Genomic DNA, 25010 nt, shown 5'->3' with positions numbered 1-25010 from the left:
TGTACAGGGCAGGGGCCTGGGGCTTGCACTGTTTGCTCTATACCTTAAGAGGGACATGTGTCAAGTCTGCAGGGATACCTAAGGTTGTATCTCAGACAAGAGGAGGAGTACAGCAGAAAGTGCCAGACCCAGAATGTCAGTTTGGGAGGCTGGGATGGTACAGGGACCGTAGGAGACACCTGGCATATGTCTGCCCATTGTGGAGAGGCACAAAGGACCCTCTGCACCCTGCCCAGAGTTCCTGGCGGATCTGCCCCTGGAGGCTTCTGAGGGAGGCAGCACAGTTCATGGGAATCCACAGGCTTTCCAACTTACCCAGTAGCACCCCACCATCCGCCACTCATGCATCCAGTGGTGGTTGGTTCAGTCAGTCGTGTCCAACTCTTTGCAGCTCTATGGGCCGCAGCATGCCAGGCTTCCCTGTCCCGTGTCAGAGAAACTGGAGCCAACTAGGGACTCACTAAGTGATTGGATTATCTAGGATAAATCATATTGTATATTGGTGCTTCCCAGGTGGTGGCGCTCAAAGTGGTAAAGAATCCACCTGCCAATGCAGGTGGTTTGAACCCCGAGACAAGGGTTCAATCCCTGGATCAGGAAGATCCCCTGGAGAAGGGCATGGCTACCCAGTCCAGTATTCTTGCCTGGAGAATGCAATGGACAGAGAAGCCTGGCGGGTTACAGTCCATGGGGTCGCAGAGTCGGACACGACTGAAGCGAATGAGCACACACATAGGAGCTGGCTGAGTTTCATGAAGTTTGAAATCCTGTCTTTTTCGCCAACAAGCAAAGCCTCTCCCTCTTTTGAGGTATAAGAACCACCGTCCAGCGTTCCTCCTTAGTCCTTTTAGCTTACGTGCGTGCTCAGTTGCCTCCGACTCTTCGCGACTCCTTGGACTGTAGTCCGCGCCAGGCCCCTCTGTACATGGGATTTCCCAGGCAAGAATAACTGGAGTGGGTTGCCATTTCCGTCTCAAGGGGATCTTCCCGACTCAGGGATCGAAGCCTGCACTGGTTGGCCGATTGTTTACCACTGTGTCACCTGGGAGTGGATGCCACGGTCTCTCAGGGGGTTGCAAAGCCAATGCTTCAGGTGAACAATAACTTCGTTCAATGCGCCCCTAGAGAGCAGACACCCAGAAAAGAGCAGGCCGAGAAGCTTCAATAAGAGGCAACGACCAATCAGGGCGAGGGATTCCTGCGCCGGCGTATCGCTTCGGGGAGGGACTTCCGGCGGCGTAGTTGTGGAAGTGATTTTTTCGCGCCCGTTGGGTCCTTTCCGGCTGCAGACCGTTGTGTCGGGATCTAGGTGGCTGCACCAAGAGGGTCCGAGAGGAGAGCCTCTACCCGCTGCACAGAGGCAGATCTGAGACTCGGCGACACCGCCGGGGGTGACCCGCGCTAGGCCCAGGAGAGGCTCTGCAGTGCCCGAGTTCTCAGACCGCTTCCGGACCCGCTCCGGCCAGTGTCCGATGGCGGCGGCGGCGGCGGCGCTGAGGGACCCGCCTCAGGTAAACGCTCGATCTCCGGGCCTGCACCGCCCTCACCCCACCAGACACTAAAGCTCCGAGCGCGAGGGTCCTGCTTAAGTGCCCGCAGCCGCGGGATCTAGGACGGTGGGGCGGTCGTGGGTGGGGCCCTGTGTCTGACAGTGTGAATGCTCGTGGGAGAGGGTGACAGGCGGAGGGACCCCCAGGCGCAGAGGCTTGGAGGTCGGACTGAGGCAGGAGGATGGGGAAACCTGGGTCCATCTTATATGTGCAGTAAACAAGAGTGTGAGGTGAAATCAGGCCTGGCCTGGCAGAGAGAGGTTATTCCTTTATCCTGAGGGACTTGGGAACCGTGGAGAGTTCTGAATGGACATGGAACACTGTCAGGGCTTTAAAAATTTTCAAAAACCTGCTCCGAGAAGGAACGTACTGGAATCGGGTGACAGAGAAAGGCACAGGAAGTTGAGTCTTCGTCTAAGTCTCAGAATCTGATAAGAGGCAGCACTGAGGACTGAAGCGCAGAGATTAGTCAGGTTGACGTCACTAGGTTCCAGTGCCAGGTGGGGATACAGGCGAGGAGATACACAGTAAGCCCAGCCATGGTTGCCTTCCTTTCTCCCCAGGTCCTGAAGGTTGAAAAGGCCCATAAGGAAGCTACCTAAAGCAGGAAAGGATGTCCCAGCCCCTCACTGGTTCTGGGTAGCTAATACTGAAACAAAGTTCAGAGGGAAAGTAGGCAGTGCTTCAAAACAGCATTCGGACTTCCCTGGGTAGGGAATCCCTCAGAGATCTGGGATAATACTAGATCATGTTTGATTTTGTTAAGCACTTTCTGGATGTCATGTTCCAGGTACATAGGTGAGTCCACAGAGATGCCTGTGATGTGGGGCAGGGTGGTGGGAGAGCTGTGGGAGTGCAACTGTGGGGTCTGAAGATGTGAAGGACGTTTGGTCAGCTGATGTGCACATCAAGAGGGAAGAAAGAGTTGAGGGCCCACAGGCCGTAGTGCTGGGGACTTAAAGGTAACGATGTTTGGCTGTGTCTTAGAGGCACAACGTGGGAGTCCTCAGGGGAATTACTGGTGGGAGGTATGGGACCCTGTAAGCCAGGCCCAGAGTTTAGGTGTTTATCCCTCCTGGGCACCGCCTCTTGTGGCTGAGGGCTCAACAGTGATTAACGGGACAGTGAAGAGAGATGAGGCGTCACTGGCAACAGAGCCTGAGTTGACGAACTCTGGGGGAAGATGACTGGAATAGATGTGTGAGATGAATGTGGGTTTTCAGAGAGAGAATGTTTATGGTTTCAGCTGTCTCATTCATGACAGGGTGGTGTGACCTTTGAGGACGTTGCCCTGTCCTTTAGTTGGAAGGAATGGAAGCTCCTTGATGCGGCTCAGAGACGCCTCTACCATGATGTGATGCTGGAGAACTATGCACTTATATCCTCACTGGGTAAGACTGTCACCCTCCCCAGACTGACCTGGGCTAGGCTCTGTATCTTGCCTCACTCTCCTTTCCTCAAGGGGTGCTCTGTTCAAACACATGCACCTTGGGCACTGTTTGTTTCCTCGACTTTGTGGTTAGTTGTTTTGATAGGTAGGGCTGGGTTGTTTGCACTGCCTTTGTCTCACCTTGTAGCCCCAATTATTATTATTATTTCCAAAAAGAAGGAAATAATATTACTGTTTTCCTTTACAGGGTCATTGTAAGGATTAAATGAGGTACTGATATAGTTTCAATACTAATAATTGAATAAGCATAGGGATTTCTGCACTCAACCCTCATACGGATATATTTGAAGTCAACAATCTTGCAGTGAGACTAATGGATTGCATCTTCCTTCCCTTTTCCCTGACCAGGTGGTGTATCCAGATCCATGCGCTTTTGTGTCCCTGGTTTTGTTCCCTTTAATTATCTCACATTTCCTCATGTCTTTGTATGCCAAGAGTTGAAGGCATTGTCATGGTCATAACCAGGATCATGGGCTGTTTTTCAAGGATATCCTTTATGGTTCTGTCTGTAGTGTTTAGATCTCTTGTTTTCCTTTTCTCTTATTGAGTTATAATTAACAATACTGTATACAGTTAAAGTGTACAGGGAGTTCCCTGATGGTCCTGTTATTAGGATTAGTTCTTTCATTGCTGTGGCCTGGGTTCAATTCCTGGTTGGAGAACTGAGATCCCACAAACCTTGAGGTGGTGAACTCCGGGGGAGGATGACTGGAATAGATGTGAAGATGTGAAATGAATTGTGGGTTCTCAGAGAATGCTTATGGTTTCATCTGTTTCATTCATGACAGGTGGTGTGACCTTTGGAGACAGCCAAAAAATTAAAAAAAGAATGTATACAATGTTATGATTTTATATATATACATACATATTATGAAATGAGGACTATAATAAAATTAACATCCATTTCCTGATATATTTACCTTTTCCATATGCGTGAGAACACTTAAGATCTACTCTCTTAGCACATTTGAAGTGTACAGTACAGCATTATTAACTATAGTCTCCATGCTGTATTAGATCCCCAGAGCTTATTCACCTTATAACCAACCACCGTTTTCTGTAGACCTGAGCCCCCATTCTTTGTTTCTGTGGCTTCAACTCTCTTTTTCAAGATTCCATGTATAAGTGATACTATACAGTATTTGGGCTTCCCTGGTGGCTCAGATGGTAAAGAATCTGTCTGCAATGCAGGAGACCTGGGATCGATGCCTGGGTTGGAAAGATCCCCTGGAGAAGGAAGTGGCTACCCACTCCAGTATTCTTACCTGGAGAATTCCATGGGCAGAGGAGTCTGGTGGGCTGTGGTCCATGGGGTCACAAAGAATCAGACATGACTGAGTGACTTTCATTCATTTAGTCATACAGTATTCGTTTTTCTCTGGCTTATTTGTGTTAAGCCCTCCAGGATCATCAATGCATGCTTTCCTTTTTTATGACTGAGTGATACTCCATTGTGTATAAATACCAGACTATCCATTTATTCATATACAGATACAGGCAAGGCATATCTGACAGATATTGCAGGTTTGGTTCCAGACCACCACAATAAAAAGTGAGTATGACCCTAAAGCAAGTGACAAAGTTTTGTTTCCCAGTGAATGTAAGTGTTATGTTCATGCTGTGCAGTAGCCTAAGTGTTCAATAGTGTTATATATAAAATGACAACAAGTATACTTTAGTTAAAAAAAGAAGTCTTCATTGCTAGAAAAATGTTAGCTGTCATCTGAGCTGTATCTTTTTGCTCATGGAGGGTCTTCCCTTAATTTTGACTGATCAAGGTGCTGATTAATCAGGTTGCTGAAGGCTGGGGTGGCTATGGCAATTTTTTCAAATAAGACAATGAAATTTCTTGCATGGATGGACTCTTCCTTTCATGAGTGATTTCTCTGTAGTATAGAATGCTGTTTGATAGCATTTTACACACAGAAATTGTTTCAAGGTTTGAATCAATCTTTTCAAACCCTATTGCTGCTTTATCAACTAAGTTTATGTAGTATTCTAAATCCTTTATTATCATTTCAACATTCTTCACAGCATTTTCACCAGTATTCTCCATCTCATGAAGCCACTTTCTTTTCTCATCTGTTAAAGTTTTATTCTGAGATTTTAGCAATTCAGTTCTCTTCTAGCTCCATTCTAATTCTAGTTCTCTTGCATTTTCTACCACATCTACAGTTACTTCCTTCACTGAAGTCTTGAACCCCTCAAAGTCACCCATGAGAGTGGTCTTCGGTCAACTTTTCTCCAAATCTTGTTAATGTTGATATTTTGATCTTTTCCCATGATTCATAAATATTCTTAATGGCATCTAGAATGATGAATCCTTACCAGAAGGTTTTCAATTTACTTGACCTGGATATATTAGAGGAATCAGGCCTTCTTAAGTGCTCATTGGTAAAGAATCCAGGTGCCAACGTAGGAGACATGGGTTTGATCCCTGGATTGGGAAGATCCCCTGGAAAAGGAAATGGCAACCCACCCTAGTATTCTTGCCTGCCTGGGAAAGAGGAGCCTGGTAGGCTACAGTCCACGGGGGTCACAATAGAGTCAGATGTGACTTAGTGACTAAACAACAACAACAATTAGAGGAATTATTATATGGTGTCGTGGAGAGTCGGACACGACTGAGCGACTGAACTGAACTGAACTGATAGCCTTATGAAATGTATTTCTTAAGGTTGGCAGTCTGGTCTACTTGATCCATGGGCTACAGAATGGATGTTCTCATACTAGGCATGAAAACAACATTAATGTACATCTCCATCAAAGCTCTTGGGCGACTGGGTACATTTACAGTGTACAGTAATATTTTGAAAACGATCTTTTTTTCAGAGCAGTAGGTCTCAACAGTAGTCTTAAATTATTGAGTAAACCATGTTATAAATATATGCGCTGTCATCTAGGCTTTGTTGTCCTGTTTTAGAGTATATGAAGAGTAAATCTAGCATAATGCTTAAGGGCCCAAGATTTTCAGAATGATAAAAGAGCATTGGCTTCAACATCTAGTCACTAGCTGCATTAGCCCCTAACAAGAGAGTTTAACCTGTCCTTTGAAGCCAGGCATTGACTTCTCTCTCACTGTGAAAGTCCTAGATGACATCTTCTTCCAACATAAGACTATTTCATCTACATGATCACAATAAACTGTGGAGCATTCTGAAAGAGATGGGAATCCCAGACCACCTGACCTGCCTCTTGAGAAACCTGTATGCAGGTCAGGAAGCAACAGTTAGAACTGTACATGGAACAACAGATTGGTTCCAAATAGGAAAAGGTGTACGTCAAGGCTGTATATTGTCACCTTGCTTATTTAACTTATATGCAGAGTACATCATGAGGAACGCTGGGCTGGAAGAAGCACAAGCTGAAATCAAGATTGCTGGGAGAAATATCAATAACCTCAGATATGCAGATGACACTACCCTTATGGAAGAAAGTGAAGAGGAACTCAAAAGCCTCTTGATGAAAGTAAAAGAGGAGAGTGAAAAGTTTGGCTTGAAGCTCAACATTCAGAAAACAAAGATCATGGCATCTGGTCCCATCACTTCATGGAAAATAGATGGAAAAACAGTGGAAACAGTGTCAGACTTTATTTTTTTGGGCTCCAAAATCACTGCAGATGCTGATTGCAGCCATGAAATTAAAAGACGCTTGCTCCTTGGAAGGAAAGTTATGACCAACCTTGATAGTATATTAAAAAGCAGAGACATTACTTTGCCAACCAAGGTCCGTCTAGTCAAGGCAATGGTTTTTCCCATGGTCATGTATGGATGTGAGAGTTGAACTGTGAAGAAAGCGGATCGCCGAAGAATTGATGCTTTTGAACTGTGGTGTTGGAGAAGACTCTTGAGAGTCCCTTATACTGCAAGGAGATCCAACCAGTCCATTCTAAAGGAGATCAATCCTGGGTGTTCATTGGAGGGACTGATGCTGAAGCTGAAACTGCAATACTTTGGCCACCTCATGCGACAAGTTGACTCACTGGAAAAGACTCTGATGCTGGAAAAGGTTGGGGGCGGGAGGAGAAGGGGACGACCGAGAATGAGATAGCTGGATGGCATCACCGACTCTGTGGACATGAGTTTGAGTGAACTCCGAGAGTTGGTGATGGACAGGGAGGCCTGGCGTGCTGTGATTCATGGGGTCGCGGAGAGTCGGACACGACTGAGCGACTGAACTGAACTGAAAAATCTGTTGTTTAGTGTAGCAGTGCTTATTAATTAGCTTAGCTAGATCTTTTGGATAACTTTGGTACAGCTTCTACATCAGCATTTGCTGCTTCACCTTGCACTTCTGTGTTATGGAGACAGTTTCTTTCTTTGAACCTCATGAACTAACCTGTGCTATCATCAAACTTTTTTTTTTTTGCAGCTTCTCACTTCTCTCAATCATCACAGAATTGGAGAGGGTTAGGGCTTGACTCCCTTAGGCTTTGGCTCAGGGAATGTTATGCCTGGCTTGATCTTGTATTATTGTTGTTCAGTCACTAAGTTGTGTCTGACTCTTTGTGACCCAGTGGACTGTAGCACACCAGGCTCCTCTGTCCTCCACTGTCTCCGGGAGTTTGCTCAAACTCATGTCCATTGAGTTGGTGATACCACCCAACCATCTCCTGCTCTGTTGCCTCCTTCTCCTCCTGCCTTCGTCTTTCCCAACATCAGCGTCTTTTCCAATGAGTCAGCTCTTTGAATCAGGTGACCAGAGTATTGGAGCTTTGACATTGGTCCTCCCAATGAATATACAGGGTTGATTTCCTTTAGGATTGACCAGTTTCCTCTCCTTGCAGCCATCTGACTCTCAAGAGTCTTCTGCAGCATCACAGTTCCAAAGCATCAATTCTTTGGCATGCAGCCTTTATGGTTCAACTCTCATATCTGTACATGACTGCTGCAAAAAAATGTAGCTTCGATGATACAGACCTTTGTTGGCAAAGTGATGTCTCTGTTTTTTAATTAATATGCTATCTAGGTTTGTTATAACTTTCCATTTAGGGAATAAGTGTCTTTTAATTTTATGGCTGCAGTCACAATCTGCAGTGATTTTGGAGCCCAAGAAAATAAAATCTGTCACCATTTCCACTTTTTCCCCTTTGATTTGCCATGAAGTGATGGGACCAAATGCCATGATCTTAGTTTTTTGAATGTTGAGTTTTAAGCTAACTTTTCACTTTCCTCCTTGACCCTCATCAAGAGGCTCTTTAGTTCCTCTTCACTTTCTGCCATTAGAGTTGGGGCTCACTATTCTGTTCCATTGATCTATGTGTCTTTTTTTACACCAGTACCACTATTTTGAAATCAGGAAGTATGATGCCTCTTGCTTTGTCCTTTGTCAAGATTGCTTTTGCTATTTGGAATTTTTTGTGGTTCCCTATGAATTTTAGGAATGTTTGTTTCTGCAGAAAATGCCTTTGGAACTTTGATATGGATTGTTTTCTATCTGTAAATTGTTCTTTGTAAAATTAACAATATTAATTCTTGAAATCCTAGAGCACTGGATATCTTTTCATTTATTTATGTCTTCTCCACTTTCTTTCATCATTGTCATATAATTTTCAGAATATAAATTTCTCAACTCCTAGGTTAAATTTATTCCTGAATATTTTGTTTTCGATTCCGTTTAAAATAATGTTGTTTTCTTAATTCTCTTTTCAGACAGTTTTTACATTAGTGTATATAAATGCAACTGTAACCAATTTGTATATTGAGGTATTTTTGTCCTGCAACTTTACTGAATTCATTTAGTAGGGTAGAATTTGGGGGTTTCTACATATAAGATTATGCTACCTACAAACAGTTTTGCTTTTTCTATACTTGCTGTTAAAGTGCTGGACTCCATATGCCAGCAAATTTGGAAAGCTCAGCAATGGCCCCAGGACTGGCAAAAATCAGTTTTTATTCCTATCCTAAAGAAGGACAATGCCAGAGAATGTTCAAACTACTGTACCAACTGTGCTTATTTCACACCCTAGCAAGGTAATGGTCAAAATCCTTCAAGCTAGGCTTCAACAGTATGTGAACTGAGAACTTACAGATGTACAAGTTGGATTTACAAAAGGCAGAGGAACCAGAGGTCAACTTGCCAACATTTATTGGATCATAGAGAAAGCAAGGGAATTCCAGAAAAACATCTACTTCTGATTCATTGACTATGCTAAAGCCTTTGACAATGTGAATCTTAACAAAGTCTGGGAAATTCTTAAAGAGATGAGAGTACCAGAGACCTGTCTCCTGAGAAACCTGTATTCAGGTCAAAAAGCAACAGTTAGAACCGGATATACAACAATAGACTGGTTCAAAATTGGGAAAGGAGTATGATGAAGCTGTATACTGTCACTCTGTTTATTTAACATATATGCAGAGTACCTAATGCGAAATTCCAGGCTGGATGAATGACTAGCTGGAATCAGGATTGCCAGCAGAAATATCAGCAACATCAGATATGCAGATAATACCACCCTAAGGGCAGAAAGTGAAGAGGAACCTCTTGATGAAGGTGAAAGAGGACAATGAAAAAGCTGGCTTAAAACTCAACAATCAGAAAACTAAGATCGTGGCATCTGGTCCTATCACTTCATGGCAAGTAGACAGGAAAACAATGGAAACAGTGACAGACTTTGTTTTCTTGGGCTCCAAAATCACTGCAAATGGTGACTGCAGTCATGAAATTAAAAGACACTTGCTTCTTGGAAGAAGAGCTTTATGACAAACCTAGACAGCATATTAAAAAGTAGAGACATCACTTTGCCAACAAATGTCTGTACAGTCAAAGCTATGGTTTTTCCAGTAGTCATGTATAGATGTGAGAGTTGGACCATAAAGAAGGCTGAGCACTGAAGAATTGATGCTTTCAAATTGTGGTGCTGGAGAAGACTCTTGAGAGTCAGTTGGACTGTAAGGAAATCAAACTAGTTAGTCCTAAATGAAATCAACCCTGAATGTCAGTGAAAGGACTGATGCTGAAGCTGAAGCTCTGGTACTTAGGCTACCTGGTGCAAAGAACCAACTCATTGAAAAAGACCCTGATGCTGGGGAAGATTGAGCGCAAGAGGAGAACGGGGCAACAGAAGATGAGCTGGTTGGGTGTCATCAGCAACCTTTTGGACATGAGTTTGAGCAAATTTGGGGAGATAGTGAAGGATGGGGAAGCCTGGTTAGTTGAAGTCCCAGGGGTGGCACAGAGTCGGACGTGACTTAGCAGCTGAACAATGACAACAATTCTCGTTTGAATGCCTTTTCTTTCTTTTTCTTTCCTGCTTACTCTAGCTAGGGCTTCCTGTACTGTGTTGAATAAAAACAGAAGTGATGGGCATCCTCGTCTTGTTCCTGATGTTAGAGGAAAACCTTTTTAGCTTTTGTGTGTTGAATATAATGTTGTATTGTTTAGTCATTGATTTGTGTCTGACTCTTTTGTGACTCCATGGGCTGCAGCCCGCCAGGCTCCTCTGTCCATGAGATTTCCCAGGCAAGAATACTGGAGTAGATTGCCATTTCCTTCTCCAGGGAATCTTCCTGACTCAGGTATCAAAACTGTTTCCTGCTTGGCAGGCAGATTCTTTACCGCTTGGCCACCTGGGAAGCCCTGAATGTGATGTTAGCTGTAGGCGTATCAGATGTGTTGAGGTACATTCCTTCTATATCTAACTTGTTGAGAGTTTTTATCTTGAAAAGATATTGAACTTTATCAAATGCTTTTCCAGCATGTATAGATATGATTATGGTTTTTATCTTCCATTCTGATAATGTGTTTGTCACATTTTTTGATGTTGCACATGATGTTTAACCATCTTAGCATCCCCGGGATAAATCCTCCTTGATTGTGATGTATGATCCTTTTAATGTGCTGTTGGATTTGATTTGCAGGAATTTTGTTGAATAGTTTTGTATCTATGTTTATCAGGGGTATTGTCCTATAATTTTCTTCTCTTGTGTTATGCTTAAATAGCTTTGATATCAGAATAATGCTGTTCTCATAAAATGAACTTTGAAGTGTTCCTGCCTCAAGTTTTTGGAAGACTTTGAGAAGGATTAATGTTAAGTCTTTAAATATTAAGTAGATTTCCCAGTGATTCTGTCTAGTCCTGAACTGTTCTTTGTTGGGAGATATTAGTGATTACGTCTCCGTACCAGTTACAGATCTGTTCAAATTTTCTATTTCATCATAATTTAGTTTTGGTTGGTTTTATGTTTATAGGAATGTTATTCATTTCTTTAGGTTATCTAATTTGTTAGTGAAAGATTGTTCATTGTAATTTCTTCTGATTGATTGTATTCCTTGCAGTATCAGTTATGATGTCTCCTCTTTTATTTCTGACTTTGAGTCTTCACTCTTCTTTTCATAAACTAAAGGCCTGTCAATCTAACTGAAGACCTTATGTCTTCTAAGAAACTGACTCTTGGGAATTCCCTGGTGGTCCAGTGGTTAGGACTCTGTACTTTCATTCCAGGAGGCCTGGGTTTGATCCTTGGTGAGGGAACTAAGATTCTTCAAGCCGCATGGTGTGGCCAAAAAAAAGCCCTCTTAGTTTCATTGATGTTTTCTATCATTTTTCTAGTTTCTATTTCATTTTCTGCTCTGATCTTTGTTATTTGCTTATTTCTGATAATTTTAATCTTAGTTCTTTTTCTCATATCTTGAGGTATAAGCATATGTTGTTTATTTGAGATTGTTCTTTTATTCTTACTGTAGGCATGTATTGCTCTAAACTATCCTCTTACAATTGCTTTTGTTGCATCCCACAAATTTTGGTATGTTTTCATTTGTCTAAATATGTTTTTTTTTTTTAAACTTCTTATTTAACCCGTAGGTCATTCAGGAGCATGTCATTTAAATTCCAATATTTGTGAATTTTCCAGGTTTCTTCCTGTTAACGATTTCCAGTTTCCTACCATTGTAGTTTGAAAAGATATGATTTTCATCTTTGTAAATTTTTTAGTATTTGTTTTTTGACCCAACATGTGATGTCTCCTAGAGAATGATACATAAACTTGAGAAGGATGTGTATTCTGCTATAATTGGATAGCATCTTTTGTACATGTCTATTAGGTCTGTTTGGTCTTAGGTGCAGTTCAAATCCAATGTTTTCTTATCCAGAGTGGGATATTGAACCCTTAATATTGTTGCAACTATTTATTTCTACCTTCAGATTTGTTAATATTGGCTTTATATATTTAGTTGCTCCAATATTGGGTACATATGTATTTGTAATTTTTATCCTCTTGATGAGATGATTGCTTTATCATTATGTTATGATCTCCTTTGTCTCTTGTGACAATTATTTACTTAAAGAGCATCTCATCTGACATAGTATAATTATGCTGCTTGTTTTTTTTTTTAACCCCTGCTTTTGAAAAATATTTGTTTTTCTATTTATTTTTGGTATGGTGGGTCTTTCTTGCTGCATGGGCTTTTTCTCTAGTTGTGGTGAGTGGGGGCTGCTCTCATTGCAGTGCAAACGCTTCTCATTGTAGAGTATGAGCTCTAGGTGCCTGGGTTTCAGTGGTTGTGGCACATGGGCTCACCAGTTGCAGCTTCTGGACTCTAGAGCACCGGCTTAGTAGCTGCGGTACACATGTGCTTAGTTCCTCTGCACCATGTGGGGTCTTCCCAGACCAGGGATCAAACCTGTGTCTCCTGTATTGGCAGGTGGATTCTTTACCAGTGAGCCACCAGGGAAGCCCCATACTGGGTCTTAATTGTGGCTCATGGGGTCTTCATTGCCACATGCAAGATCTATTTTTGTTTCATTTGCACGTTTGTGCAGAGAGTTGCCCCTTCCAATAAAGTGAATGTGTACCTCATTAGTATTTCTTTCCATTCAGGCTTCTGGAGTGGAGAGGAGAAAGTTGAGACTTCCTTTGAGCAGAGTGTTTCTGTGGCAGTGTCACAGGCCAGGACTTCCAAGGAACCTTCATCTTCTCAGAAGACTCACCCCTGTGAAGTGTGTGGTCCAGTCTTGAGAGGCATTTTCCATTTGGCTGAGCAGCAGGGAACACAACACAGCAAGAAATTACTGAAGTGTAGGGCATGCACAAAAGGAGTTTCTTTCAGTACAGACCCTCAGGAGCACCAGGGGCAGCACAAGCAAGAAAAACCACCCATAATCAGTGTGGACAGGCCTTCATTTGTGAAAAGCTCCAATTTCCATGTGTCAGGGGAGCCTTTAACCAGCAAGGAAGTTGGGGATGACTTCCGAACCACCTCAGAACATCTGAAGAAACAGGCCAGTCACACTGAGGAGAAGCCAAATACAGTCACCCATTGCATGGAAACTTTACAAAGCAAAAAAAGTCATTGTACCAAGGGAGAATGCAAGAAAACCTTCAGCCCCAAACACACACTTGTTCAGGACCAGAGTGCCTGCCCTGAAAGACAACGTTATGTGTGCAATAAATGTGGGAAAAAATTCAAGTATAAATCCTCATTTATTGTGCACCAGAAAGCCCACACTGGTGACAGGCTTTATGAGTGTGGTGACTGTGGAAAATCTTTCAGAGGAAGCTCAGCCCTCATTCAACATCGAAGAATTCATACTGGGGCAAGGCAGTACAAGTGCAGCAAATGTGGGAAATCCTTTAGCCAAGAATTTGTCCTCATTTATCCTCAGAGGAGTAACACTGGAGAAACTTGCCATGTGTGCTATCATTGTGCACAGTCTTCTGGCCATAGCTCCATCTTTATTCAACAACGGACAGTTCATACTGGAGAAATCAGTTATGAATGCACTGAGTGTAGGAAGTCCTTTAAACGAAAATCTGATGTAATTGAACACTGGAGGGTTCATACAGGAGAAAGGCCTTATGAGTGCAGTGAATGTGGGAAATCTTTTACTTCTAGCTCTGCCCTCCATTATCATCAGAGAGTTCACACTGGAGAAAAGACTCATAAATGTGGGGAATGTGGGAAGTCTTTTACCTCTAGCTCTGGCCTGCGTTATCATCAGAGAATTCACACAGGAGAAAGGCCATATGAGTGTACTGATTGTGGGAAGTCTTTTACCCAAATAAATCACCTCATTATACACCGAAGAATTCACACAGGAGAAAGGCCTTATGAGTGCAGTGAATGTGGGAAATCCTTTAGCCATAAATCTTACCTATCTCAACACCAGAGAGTTCACACTGGAGAAAGGCCTTTTGAATGTAATGAATGTGGGAAATCTTTTACCTCTGGTTCTGCCCTCTGTTATCATCAGAGAGTTCACACAGGAGAAAAACCTTATGAGTGCACTGACTGTGGGAAATCCTTTACCAATGGACCAATACTCATTCGACACCGTAGAGTTCACACAGGAGAAAGGCCTTATGAGTGCAGTGAGTGTGGAAAATCCTTTACCCAAAGAAATCATCTCAACATACACCAGAGAGTTCACACAGGAGAAAGGCCTTATGAGTGCAGCGAATGTGGAAAATCTTTTACCTCTGGCTCTGCCCTTCGTTATCATCAGAAAATTCACATTGGAGAAAGGCCTTATGAGTGCAGCGAATGTGAGAAGTCTTTTACCTCTAACTCTGCCCTCCGTTGTCATCAGAGAGTTCACACAGGAGAAAGACCTTTTGACTGCAGTGAATGTGGGAAATCTTTTCGGGATAGTTCCCAGTTGAATCAACACCAGAGGGTTCACACTGGAGAAAAGCCTTACGAATGTACGGATTGTGGGAGATCCTTTAGCCAGAATTCATACCTCTCTAAACACCGGAGAGTTCACACTGGAGAAAGGCCTTATGAGTGCAGTGAATGTGAGAAGTCTTTTACTTCTGTCTCTGCCCTTGGCTATCATCAGAGAGTTCACACTGGAGAACGGCCTTATAAGTGTAGTGACTGTGGGAAATCTTTTACCAATAGCTCAATACTCGTTCGACATCGGAGAGTTCACACAGGAGAAAGGCCTCATGAATGTAGTGACTGTGGGAAATCCTTTACCCAAAGAATTCACCTCATTATTCACCGGAGAGTTCACACAGGAGAAAGGCCTTATGAATGCAGTGAGTGTGGGAAGTCTTTCACCTCTCGTTCCACCCTTCATTATCATCAGAGAGTTCACACAGGAGAAAAGCCGTATGACTGCCTCAAATGTGGGAAATCTTTCAGCCGAAAATCTAACCTCTCTCAGCATCAGAGAATTCACACTGGAAAAAGGCCTTAGATGTATAAGAAATTTATAGTTTCCTTGTTCAGTGTAATGACACTGGACCAAACTGTGAGACACTAATTGCCTCATAAATCCAAACACAAAGAGTAAAGAGATTCTTCATCATAATTTCAGTTATGTGGGAAGCACATGTAACTGTTGCACACTAATCTGCTCTTGATAGATTTACATCACTTCCAGTTTCTGTCACCATATCCATTTCACCTCTAACCTGGCAGGTCTCCACAGTATGTGTCAATCACTACCCCAGCATGCTCAGGGAAGCTTACTCTGTTCTCTCATTTGTTGGAGGAAATTAGGATTAGCCTAAACCCTTGGATGTCTTCATTCCCTTTCTTAGCAGCTTGTGCATGGGCCTGATGCAGTATTGGCCCAGAAAACATCAAGATTTCATCTGGCAGCTTGCCGAGAAGGACCACCAATTTCAGGGACATGTTGGTCTGAAGATACTAGTGATGAATTTTCTAGCTTCTGAGTCACCAGTTAAGAATTGCCAGCTATTGCTGGCAGATCTACCTGACCATTGCTTTGGTTTGTACAATAACAAAGACTTTACTGTTTAAGTCTTTCTTAATCTTGGACGTTCCATTTGTCATGTCATGTGTTTTATAAACAGAATTGGGTTGTACAAGCATGAAGAGGTGTGCAACTTTCATGGGGGTATCAAACTTTTCTGTGCTTCAGAGGAGACAATACTGAGGCAGAAATTAGCTTACTAGTTTTTGCCAAATTTGCATTTTTGCCCATGGCCTATGAAAGACTGCAGGGCTTTCTTGTCCTCATTTCAGGCCTGGATGCTATGATGAGTTTCAGGAGACTTAGATCACACTGAGGAGGGGTCAGCTGTGACAACATAACTGCTTCTGGGAGCAGCATAAATATTTTCCCTTGTTCACAGGGGATGTCAGCAGTGCTGAGGGGAATTTCTCGCCCAGGTCCTACCAAGAGTGAGGCAGGTAAAAACGAATAAAGATAGAAAAAAGGAGAATCTCATCCACAAATGTATTTGTGAAACAGGCCACATTCCTGTTGACTCAGGTGGAAGGTCATTCATTGCTCATTCTATTTGCTGTCTTTGAGGTAAAACTGATCCACGAAGGGCCTGAGAAAGTGGAATGAATATAGGATTGCCAAACCTACTTTCCAGAAAGTTGGACGTAGAGGGTTTTTTTTGTTGTTGTTGTTATTGTTGGTTTTTTTAATCGTGAACCATTTCAAAAGCTATTTGATGAGTTCTGACATATGTATGGAAGTAAAACTATCATCATAGTCATGGTAATGACTGTATGTTACTATATATTTATCTCATGACCTTTTATACTTTCTGTCCTTGCCCTTCACAGCCCTCCATGTAACCATTGATTTATTTTCCATTAGAATAGATCACTTTGCATTTTCTAGAATTCATATGATGGGAATCAGAGTATTTACTCTTTCTCCTGCTTTTATTTAATTTACGTAAATACTTGAAGAGTCATCAATAATGTATGAGCAGCTCATTTTTTTTTTCTAAGAAATATTCTTGTTTTTTAATATACCACTATTATCCATTCATTTGTTTATGAACATTTGGAGTTGTTCTAGTTTTTGACTATTGAAAAAGAAAGCTGGTAAAACATTTGTGTATAGTTCTTTATGTGGATATATGTTTCATTTATCTTTACTTCAATAACTCAGAGTGCAAAGTGTGAATCATAAGATAGGTGGGTGTTAAATTATCAAATTATGATCTGAACTAATTATACCTTTTTTTCTTTTTTGGTCATACTGGATGGCTTGTGGGATCTTAATTTCCCAATCAGGGATTCAACCTGGTCCCTGAGCAGTGAACACCTGGAGTCCTAACCACTGGACTGCCTGGGAATTTTTGTTTTTTTCATTCTTACCAGCAGTGTTTGAGAGGTCCATTTCCTCTTGTATCCTAGTGAATACTTCATTTGGTCAGTCTTTTTTTTTTTTTTTTTAAGGAAGCTGTCACCTTAATATATTGTACATATATATATCTTTCTACATAAATGGGGTAGAGGATAACTTTCCAGGATATTAGTGTTTTTATTAGGAGTATACTTATCTTTATTTTTAAATTTCTGTTTTTCTTCTCATCAGTTATTCTTAATTTTAACCCTTTTGATAAGTTTGTCATACTATCTGACTGTGGTTTTATTTGCATTTCCCTAAGGATTCATGATCATTTTTTAGATGTGTATTTGCTATCTCTGTATCTTTAGTGGAATGTTCATATTTTCCACCTAGTCTATGAGTTTTGGCTATTTTCTTCCTTTCACAAAAGAACAGTGAAACAGCCAAGTCATACCGGAATTTCACTCATTTTGTGACTTTTTAATTTATGGAGTATTTTAATAATGTAATAACGTGTTCTAATTTTTTCAGTTTTTTTATGCTATGTGCCCTGTAATGGACACATATATCATTCACTTTTACTCTGTTACTAATGTACTCTCCGTCACTTTCTAAAGTTCAAGCATTTAATAAAACCACAAAGCCTTGCTTAATAGTGTTTGACTGGTTTCCTGATCTATCATCATGGGGTTTGGATTGGAGCAGAACTCTAGAGAAAGGGTGACAAGATGGCATCAGAATGAAGAATCTCAGAGCCCAGCTGGGCTGGAAATAGGGCAGTAATCAGACTCCCAGAGCTCTGGCTCAGGCAGCCTGGGTTTGAATCCTGATCACAAAACATCATTATGACTCACAGGCAAATGATTCCCCACCTCTGGGCCTCAGTTTCCCCTTGTAAAATAGGTATAAGATGTAGCTCTACCCATGAACTGTGGGAGGTTGAGCTGAAGCACCCATCTGCTGCCCCGTGACTGTACCCACAACCTCACTGGACCTCCCCACTAGCCTGGCCAGGCACCCCTCATTTCCTCTAAAGTCCCTGAGCCCCACTGTCACCGAGTGAATTTGAGAAAGAAATGGGGCTTCTGATAAGCCACTGACACACTCACCTGAAGGAGGCAGAGGCTGCAGAGGGCTGGTATCTCAGCATGGGTTCCCCTCCTGGGACTCTCTAGGCAACTCACTAGAGCTTCCTGAGCCTATTTGCTGACTGACCTGGAGGTGATGAGTGTGCTTACCTTGGTCCCTGTGAGAATCAATAAAAGTAACAAAACACTGAGTACTTAAGTGAGTGTCACACAGTGCCAAGATTCCAGGGTTTGCTTTATATACAAACATATTCTCTAATTCTCACAACTGAGAAAGTAGGAAGTATTGTTTTACTACTGGCAAAATCCAGGGTCAAAATGATGAAGTGGGTTCCCCAAGATCTCACAGTGGAGAAGTACCTGAGTCAAGATGGATTCATACCCCTCAGTCTAGCTCCAAAACTTAAGATGTTTAATCTGTTTACCTCGGTTCATGAAGCCGTCAGCCTGAGGCAGACACAGAATTCCAAGGAGTCCCGGTTGCTTTTAGCTTCATTGGAATCATCAACACAGCCATTTACCCATGTGCCATCCACCCTTGTAGTTCTCACTGGAAAACCCTTGTCTGTTACTACCAGTAGCTTCCCCCACTGGAGGCTTTTCTCTCAGTTGCAACTGATTATATCCCAAGGCCACAGCACAGCATAGCAGAGAGCTCAACCTTCGAGAATCAGTGATTCTGAGCTGGGTGTCTCCACCCTCAGTGGCTGAGTGACAGATAGCCATTGACATCATCTAACAACCAGGTAGGAGGTTTAACTTTCTCAGGTGTTTGTAACCTTCAGCTTGGAAGAGCAGAGACAGCTCAGAGGACCTGGTACCAGTAAGTGATAATGGAGTTCTTTGTACTCCTGGTCTCACTGGGTAGCAGCTTGCTTCTGCTCCATTCATGGACCTGTTGGGGTAGGTTGAGAAGACTAACTGGTTGAGAGTTGGCACACACCAGCCTTCTTCCCTGCTCTCTGCACGTGTTCTGAACCCTCATCCTCTCTTTCAACTTCTGTGTGTCCACACCAAGGATCTTTTGGTAAAAAAAAAAACAAAACTAACTCCTTAACATGAATCCTCACTGAAGTGCCCAGCAAGCTCCGGCCACGTCTGAGGTCCTTGTTCCAGATTCCACAGAAGAGGAACTGACTGGCCAAGCCTGCTTGTGTTCCAAGTTTGCAGGGCCATGGATGATAGGTGTGTCAGAGAATAGGGTGATTCAGACAGTACTTCTTGGAAGCCATTTGCTATCAGTTCACCAAGGGCATCTTTCCAAACCATACAATCCCATTTAAAATGGGCTCTGGAATGCTACACCATTGTTGCTTATTTCTTAAGGCCTGGACCACACTTTTGTGCTGCCTGAGGAGATAATTTTAGAGTGTGTACAGATACGACATCAAGTGGCATGGCTGGATGCTGAGAAAGCTACTGATCCTTTTTCCCTGCTCTTTCCCTTGCTGCTATCTGAAGAACGTTTTGATACAATATAGTGCTAGATCTCCATTTCCCCACTGTTACTAATATTCCTCACTGTTCTGAGGGGGGCATCCAAACAAGGACTTGAAACTAATGTCCCTTTTTAACAGAGGGAACAGCCTTGAGCATACCCCCATGAGGTCCCTGGGACTTGATTATTTTTATTTCATTTTTCATGTTAAATTTCCACTTGTTGCAAGTCAAACCAGTTTTCCCAATTAGCAAACAGATACAAATATTCTTTTTAAGATACAGTCTACATAAGAAAAATAAAAAGTAGTTCATTTAAAACAGAATTACAACAGTGGTCACAGCCAAGTTTTCCTAAGCACAGACAAGGTGTTGGAGTTGTTTCAGGCACTGTTAAAATTGTGTTCCTTGAATTCAAACATCCTGTCCTTAGCAAAGTAAGTCTGCATGAAAACACATTTCTTTCGTTACTGATGTATATAAATAACTCATTATCTAGATGAACCTTTGATGCCAATAAGATGTTTAATAAGTGAGTACCAATGGAATAAAACATGATGTAGCTTTCCTTCTGCTCTTCTACCCCTTTCTGGTCTATTTTTCTTCAAGTTAGTTTTCCTCAGAGATGTCATAAATGGAAAGGATTCACACTTTGTGGAAATAAGAACTTTATGGTAGCCATGCCTCCAGCATAATCATGGACTCAATTCTCTCAAATTTAGGACTCAGTGTCCTTCATTTACCACCCATTGAAACAACCTTTTCTCAGGATTCACAAATCCTTTTTCTCTTCTAGTGATTTCAACAGTGCCCAATGGATAAACCAATTAATCAACATTAATAACTAATTTGCTCACAGTACAGCTATGTTCCTGAGATACTCTCATGTACCCTTGCAGTCACAATACTCCTTTTATAGGTAAAATGATAATCACTTCCCAGCAAGTAGATGAGATCATGGAATTAACAACTTTTATCTCTTGTTGGGTGCCCACTTTTTACCACTACACAGATGCCGACATTTCAGCTATCCTGACAAGTATAAATTTGGTAAGTAGCCAGTATCCACAGATCCATGTCATTTTCTTAAAAGAAATAGAGCATGTCTCAGAAAATTCAAAGTGACAGAGAAGGGATGCATTCTGAGGAACCAAGAGGCATGGTGCCACCTTATCTATTACACTTGCCTTAGGGCTACCTAGTAGTTTCCTCAACAAACTGTCTGGATTATATTTGCTCTTATTGCTGACCAAACACATTGAACCTCACAATGTCCATTCTAAAAGATTTGTTCCCCACAAAGAGTAAGAAGGCTGTTTTATTCAGTTTTTGAGTGGGTATTTATGTCAATTGTTGGATATGCATTGTTCATCTTTTGGGAGCATTATTTGAAAATGGAATCCGTAGGAGTGTTTTACTAAGATGTCTCTGATGAGTGCCAGTATTAAAATTTCTTGTCAGATTTTTTTTAGTGAAAGCAAGTCATGCAACGTGAATAAGATTGTAAGAACAGATAACAAGATAACCAGGGATATAAAGAATCTCAAAGCTAAAGTTTATCTAAGTATGATGCCATGTTTTATATATATATAATATCTTCATTATTGTTAATATTTTGCTCTCTTCTCTCTGGAAAGATCTCTGATGATTCAATGGTGAATCAGTAGGTTTCTAGTAGTCATGAGATGGCTTACTCTAACAAATCATACCCTGATCACACACTGATAGGTATCTTTCAATCCATTTGTGGAGAGTGAGATTTTTTTCCATTTTATACTTCTCTTACTTTAATTTCTTGGCATATTTATTGTACTTCCAATTTCCTAATTTTGTTCAATTTTTTAAAATGCTATATAAATAAAAATAATCACTGAGAAAATTTTTACCGAATGATTTTTCATGTATAGATTTTATTAAATTGTTTTTCAATTCGAGAAAATTTTTTCCATCTCAGTTTTCAATCCACTTTAATATTTTGTTGCATTATATATTTTATCTCTAAATTGATAATCAAGTTTAATACATGTATGCATCAATAAATTATTCAGTAGGTACATGTCAGTAAGGTGTGTTCCCAGGCACTCTGCTCTGTACTATTAACTCACTATGGTTTTCTCTTCCAGAATAAGTTATTGGATATATTTAGTTTATTCTAATAAACATTTCTTTAAGTAAACTTTAACTAATAAGATCTGCAACAATAGTATTTTGTTTAAAATACATTAAGTAACATATCAACTAGTTTCTTGTGATTATGATTTCAGTGTGTCTGCCCTCTGATGCGGAGAAGGCAATGGCAAGCCACTCCAGTTCTCTTGCCTAGAAAATCCCATGGATGAAGGAACCTGGTAGGCTGCAGTCCGTGGGGTCGCTAAGGGTCAGACACGACTGAGCGACTTAACTTTCACTTTTCATTTTCACACATTGGAGAAGGAAATGGCAACCCACTCCGGTGTTCTTGCCTGGAGAGTCCCAGGGACGGGGGAGCCTGGTGGGCTTCTGTCTATGGGGTCGCACAGAGTCGGACACGACTGAAGTGACTTAGCAGCAGCAGCCCTCTGATGCCCGCTGGCGATACCTACCGTCTTATTTGGGTTTCTCTTACCTTGGTCGTGGAAAATCTCTTCACAGCTGCTCCAGCAAAGTGCAGCCACTGTTCCTTACCTTGGACGAGGGGTATCTCCTCAAGGCCGGCCCTCCTGACCTTGAACGTGGAGTGGCTCCTCTTGGCCCTCCTGTGCCCGTGCAGCCACCGCCTATTGGACGTAGGGTAGCTCCTCTCGGCCGCCGGCCCTGGCCTCAGGCGTGGGGTAGCTCCTCTCGGCGGAGCTTCTTTGCCTGGTCCATTGCGCCGCAGGGGCCGGAGTTTCTCGCGTCTGCGCCGCCGGGGCCGGCGTCTCTCGCGTCACCATCACCAGATGGTCCACACCAAAATCAGATTGATTATATTCTTTGCAGCCAAAGATGGAGAAGCTCTATACAGTTAGCAAAAACAAGACCAGGAGATGACTGTGGCTCAGATCATGAACTCCGTATTGCCAAACTCAGACTTAAATTGAAGAAAGTAGGGAAAACCACTAGACCATTCAGATATGACCTAAATCAAATCCCTTATGATTATACAGTGGAAGTGAGGAATAGATTTAAGGGACTAGATCTGATAGAGTGCCTGATGAACTCTGGACGGAGGTTCGTGACATTGTACAGGAGACAGGGACCAAGACCATCCCCATGGAAAAGAAATGCAAAAAAGCAAAATGGCTGTCTGAGGAGGCCTTACAAATAGCTGTGAAAAGAATAGAAGCGAAAACCAAAGGAGAAAAGGAAAGATATAAGCATCTGAATGCAGAGTTCCAAAGAATAGCAAGGAGAGATAAGAAAGCCTTCCTCAGCGATCAATGCAAAGAAATAGAGGAAAACAACAGAACAAGAAAAACAAGAGATCTCTTCAAGAAAATTCGAGATTCCAAGGGAACATTTCATGCAAAGATGGGCTCGATAAAGGACAGAAATGGTGTGGACCTAACAGAAGCAGAAGATATTAAGAAGAGGTGGCAAGAATACACAGAAGAACTGTACAAAAAAAGATCTTCACGACCAAGATAATCACAATAATGTGATCACTGACCTAGAGCCAGACATCTTGGAATGTGAAGTCAAGTGGGCCTTAGAAAGCATCACTACGAACAAAGCTAGTGGAGGTGATGGAATTCCAGTTGAGCTATTTCAAATCTTGAAAGATGATGCTGTGAAAGTGCTGCACTCAATGTGCCAGCAAATTTGGAAAACTCAGCAGTGGCCACAGGACTGGAAAAGATCAGTCTTCATTCCAATCCCAAAGAAAGGCAATGCCAAAGAATGCTCAAACTACCACACAATTGCACTCATCTCACACGCTAGTAAAGTCATGCTCAAAATTCTCCAAGCCAGGCTTCAGCAATATGTGAACCGTGAACTCCTAGATGTTCAAGCAGATTTTAGAAAAGGCAGAGGCACCAGAGATCAAACTGCCAACATCCGCTGGATCATGGAGAAAGCAAGAGAGTTCCAGAAAAACATCTATTTCTGCTTCATTGAGTATGCCAAAGCCTTTGACTGTGTGGATCACAATAAACTGTGAAAATTCTTAAAGAGATGGGAATACCAGACCACCTGACCATACTCTTGAGAAACCTGTATGCAGGTCAGGAAGCAACAGTCAGACCTGTACATGGAACAACAGACTGGTTCCAAATAGAAAAAGGAGTGCATCAAGGCTGTATATTGTCACCTTGCTTATTTAACTTATATGCAGAGTACATCATGAGGAACGCTGGGCTGGAAGAAGCACAAGCTGGAATCAAGATTGCTGGGAGAAATATCAATAATCTAAGATATGCAGATGACACTACCCTTATGGAAGAAAGTGAAGAGGAACTCAAAAGTTCCTCTTGATGAAAGTGAAAGAGAAGAGTGAAAAGGTTGGCTTGAAGCTCAACATTCAGAAAACAAAGATCATGGCATCTGGTCCCATCACTTCATGGGAAATAGATGGAAAAACAGTGGAAACAGTGTCAGACTTTATTTTGGGGGGCTCCAAAAATCACTGCAGATGCTGATTGCAGCCATGAAATTAAAAGACGCTTACTCCTTGGAAGGAAAGTTATGACCAACCTTGATAATATATTAAAAAGCAGAGACATTACTTTGCCAACCAAGGTCCGTCTAGTCAAGGCTATGGTTTTTCCCGTGGTCATGTATGGATGTGAGAGTTGGACTGTGAAGAAAGCTGATCGCCGAAGAATTGATGCTTTTGAACTGTGGTGTTGGAGGAGAAGACTCTTGAGAGTCCCTTGTACCACAAGGAGATCCAACCAGTCCAGTCTAAGGGAGATCGATCTTGGGTGTTCATTGGAGGGACTGATGCTGAAGCTGAAACTGCAATACTTTGGCCACCTCATGCGACGAGTTGACTCACTGGAAAAGACTCTGATGCTGGGAGGGGTTGGGGTCGGGAGGAGAAGGGGACGACAGAGAATAAGATGGCTGGATGGCATCACCGACTCTGTGGACATGAGTTTGAGTGAACTCCGAGAGTTGGTGATGGACAGGGAGGCCTGGCGTGCTGTGATTCGTGGAGTCGCGGAGAGTCGGACTCGACTGAGCGACTGAACTGTACTAAATTGAAGTAACCTATCAGTATTTTTATTCATAATAGCCTTCTTATATAGAAACTTGGTTTATATCTATTATCATTTAGAAGTGGTTTTCATAATTTCTGTTTAATTTCAAAGGTTTTGACTTTTTTTCAGTTTTTCCATCACATTTCTTAGTGTTCATGTTTTTCAAATTTTTGTTTGTATTTCGGTAACAGTGCATTTAAATTTTAAAACAGAAGAAAGCTTCTTAAGAAATTAATATTGATTTTTAATTTTATTGCATATATGCATGCCCATAATTTCTTGTTAATTATAATATTTTTAGTGATTTGAAAAGGA

At 42.0% G+C, this 25010-nt stretch overlaps 1 protein-coding gene across 1 annotated transcript; it reads left to right on the top strand.

Annotated features, from left to right (window-relative positions):
* Positions 1 to 43: 43 nt before the first annotated feature.
* LOC129546336 (uncharacterized) lies at positions 44 to 18998 on the top strand. The gene is made up of 3 exons (XM_055411192.2): positions 44 to 1511; positions 2815 to 2941; positions 12819 to 18998. Exons 1-3 carry the CDS (start codon positions 1473 to 1475, stop codon positions 15140 to 15142), a joined length of 2490 nt encoding a protein of 829 aa, XP_055267167.1. The 5' UTR covers positions 44 to 1472; the 3' UTR covers positions 15143 to 18998.
* The last annotated feature ends 6012 nt before the right edge of the window (positions 18999 to 25010 follow it).

Source organism: Moschus berezovskii, chromosome 22 (assembly GCF_049115385.1).
Source record: "Moschus berezovskii isolate FMDL1 chromosome 22, NW_MosBer_1.0, whole genome shotgun sequence".
Lineage (NCBI taxonomy): Eukaryota > Metazoa > Chordata > Mammalia > Artiodactyla > Moschidae > Moschus > Moschus berezovskii.
This window is presented reverse-complemented; position numbering and strand designations above follow the sequence as displayed.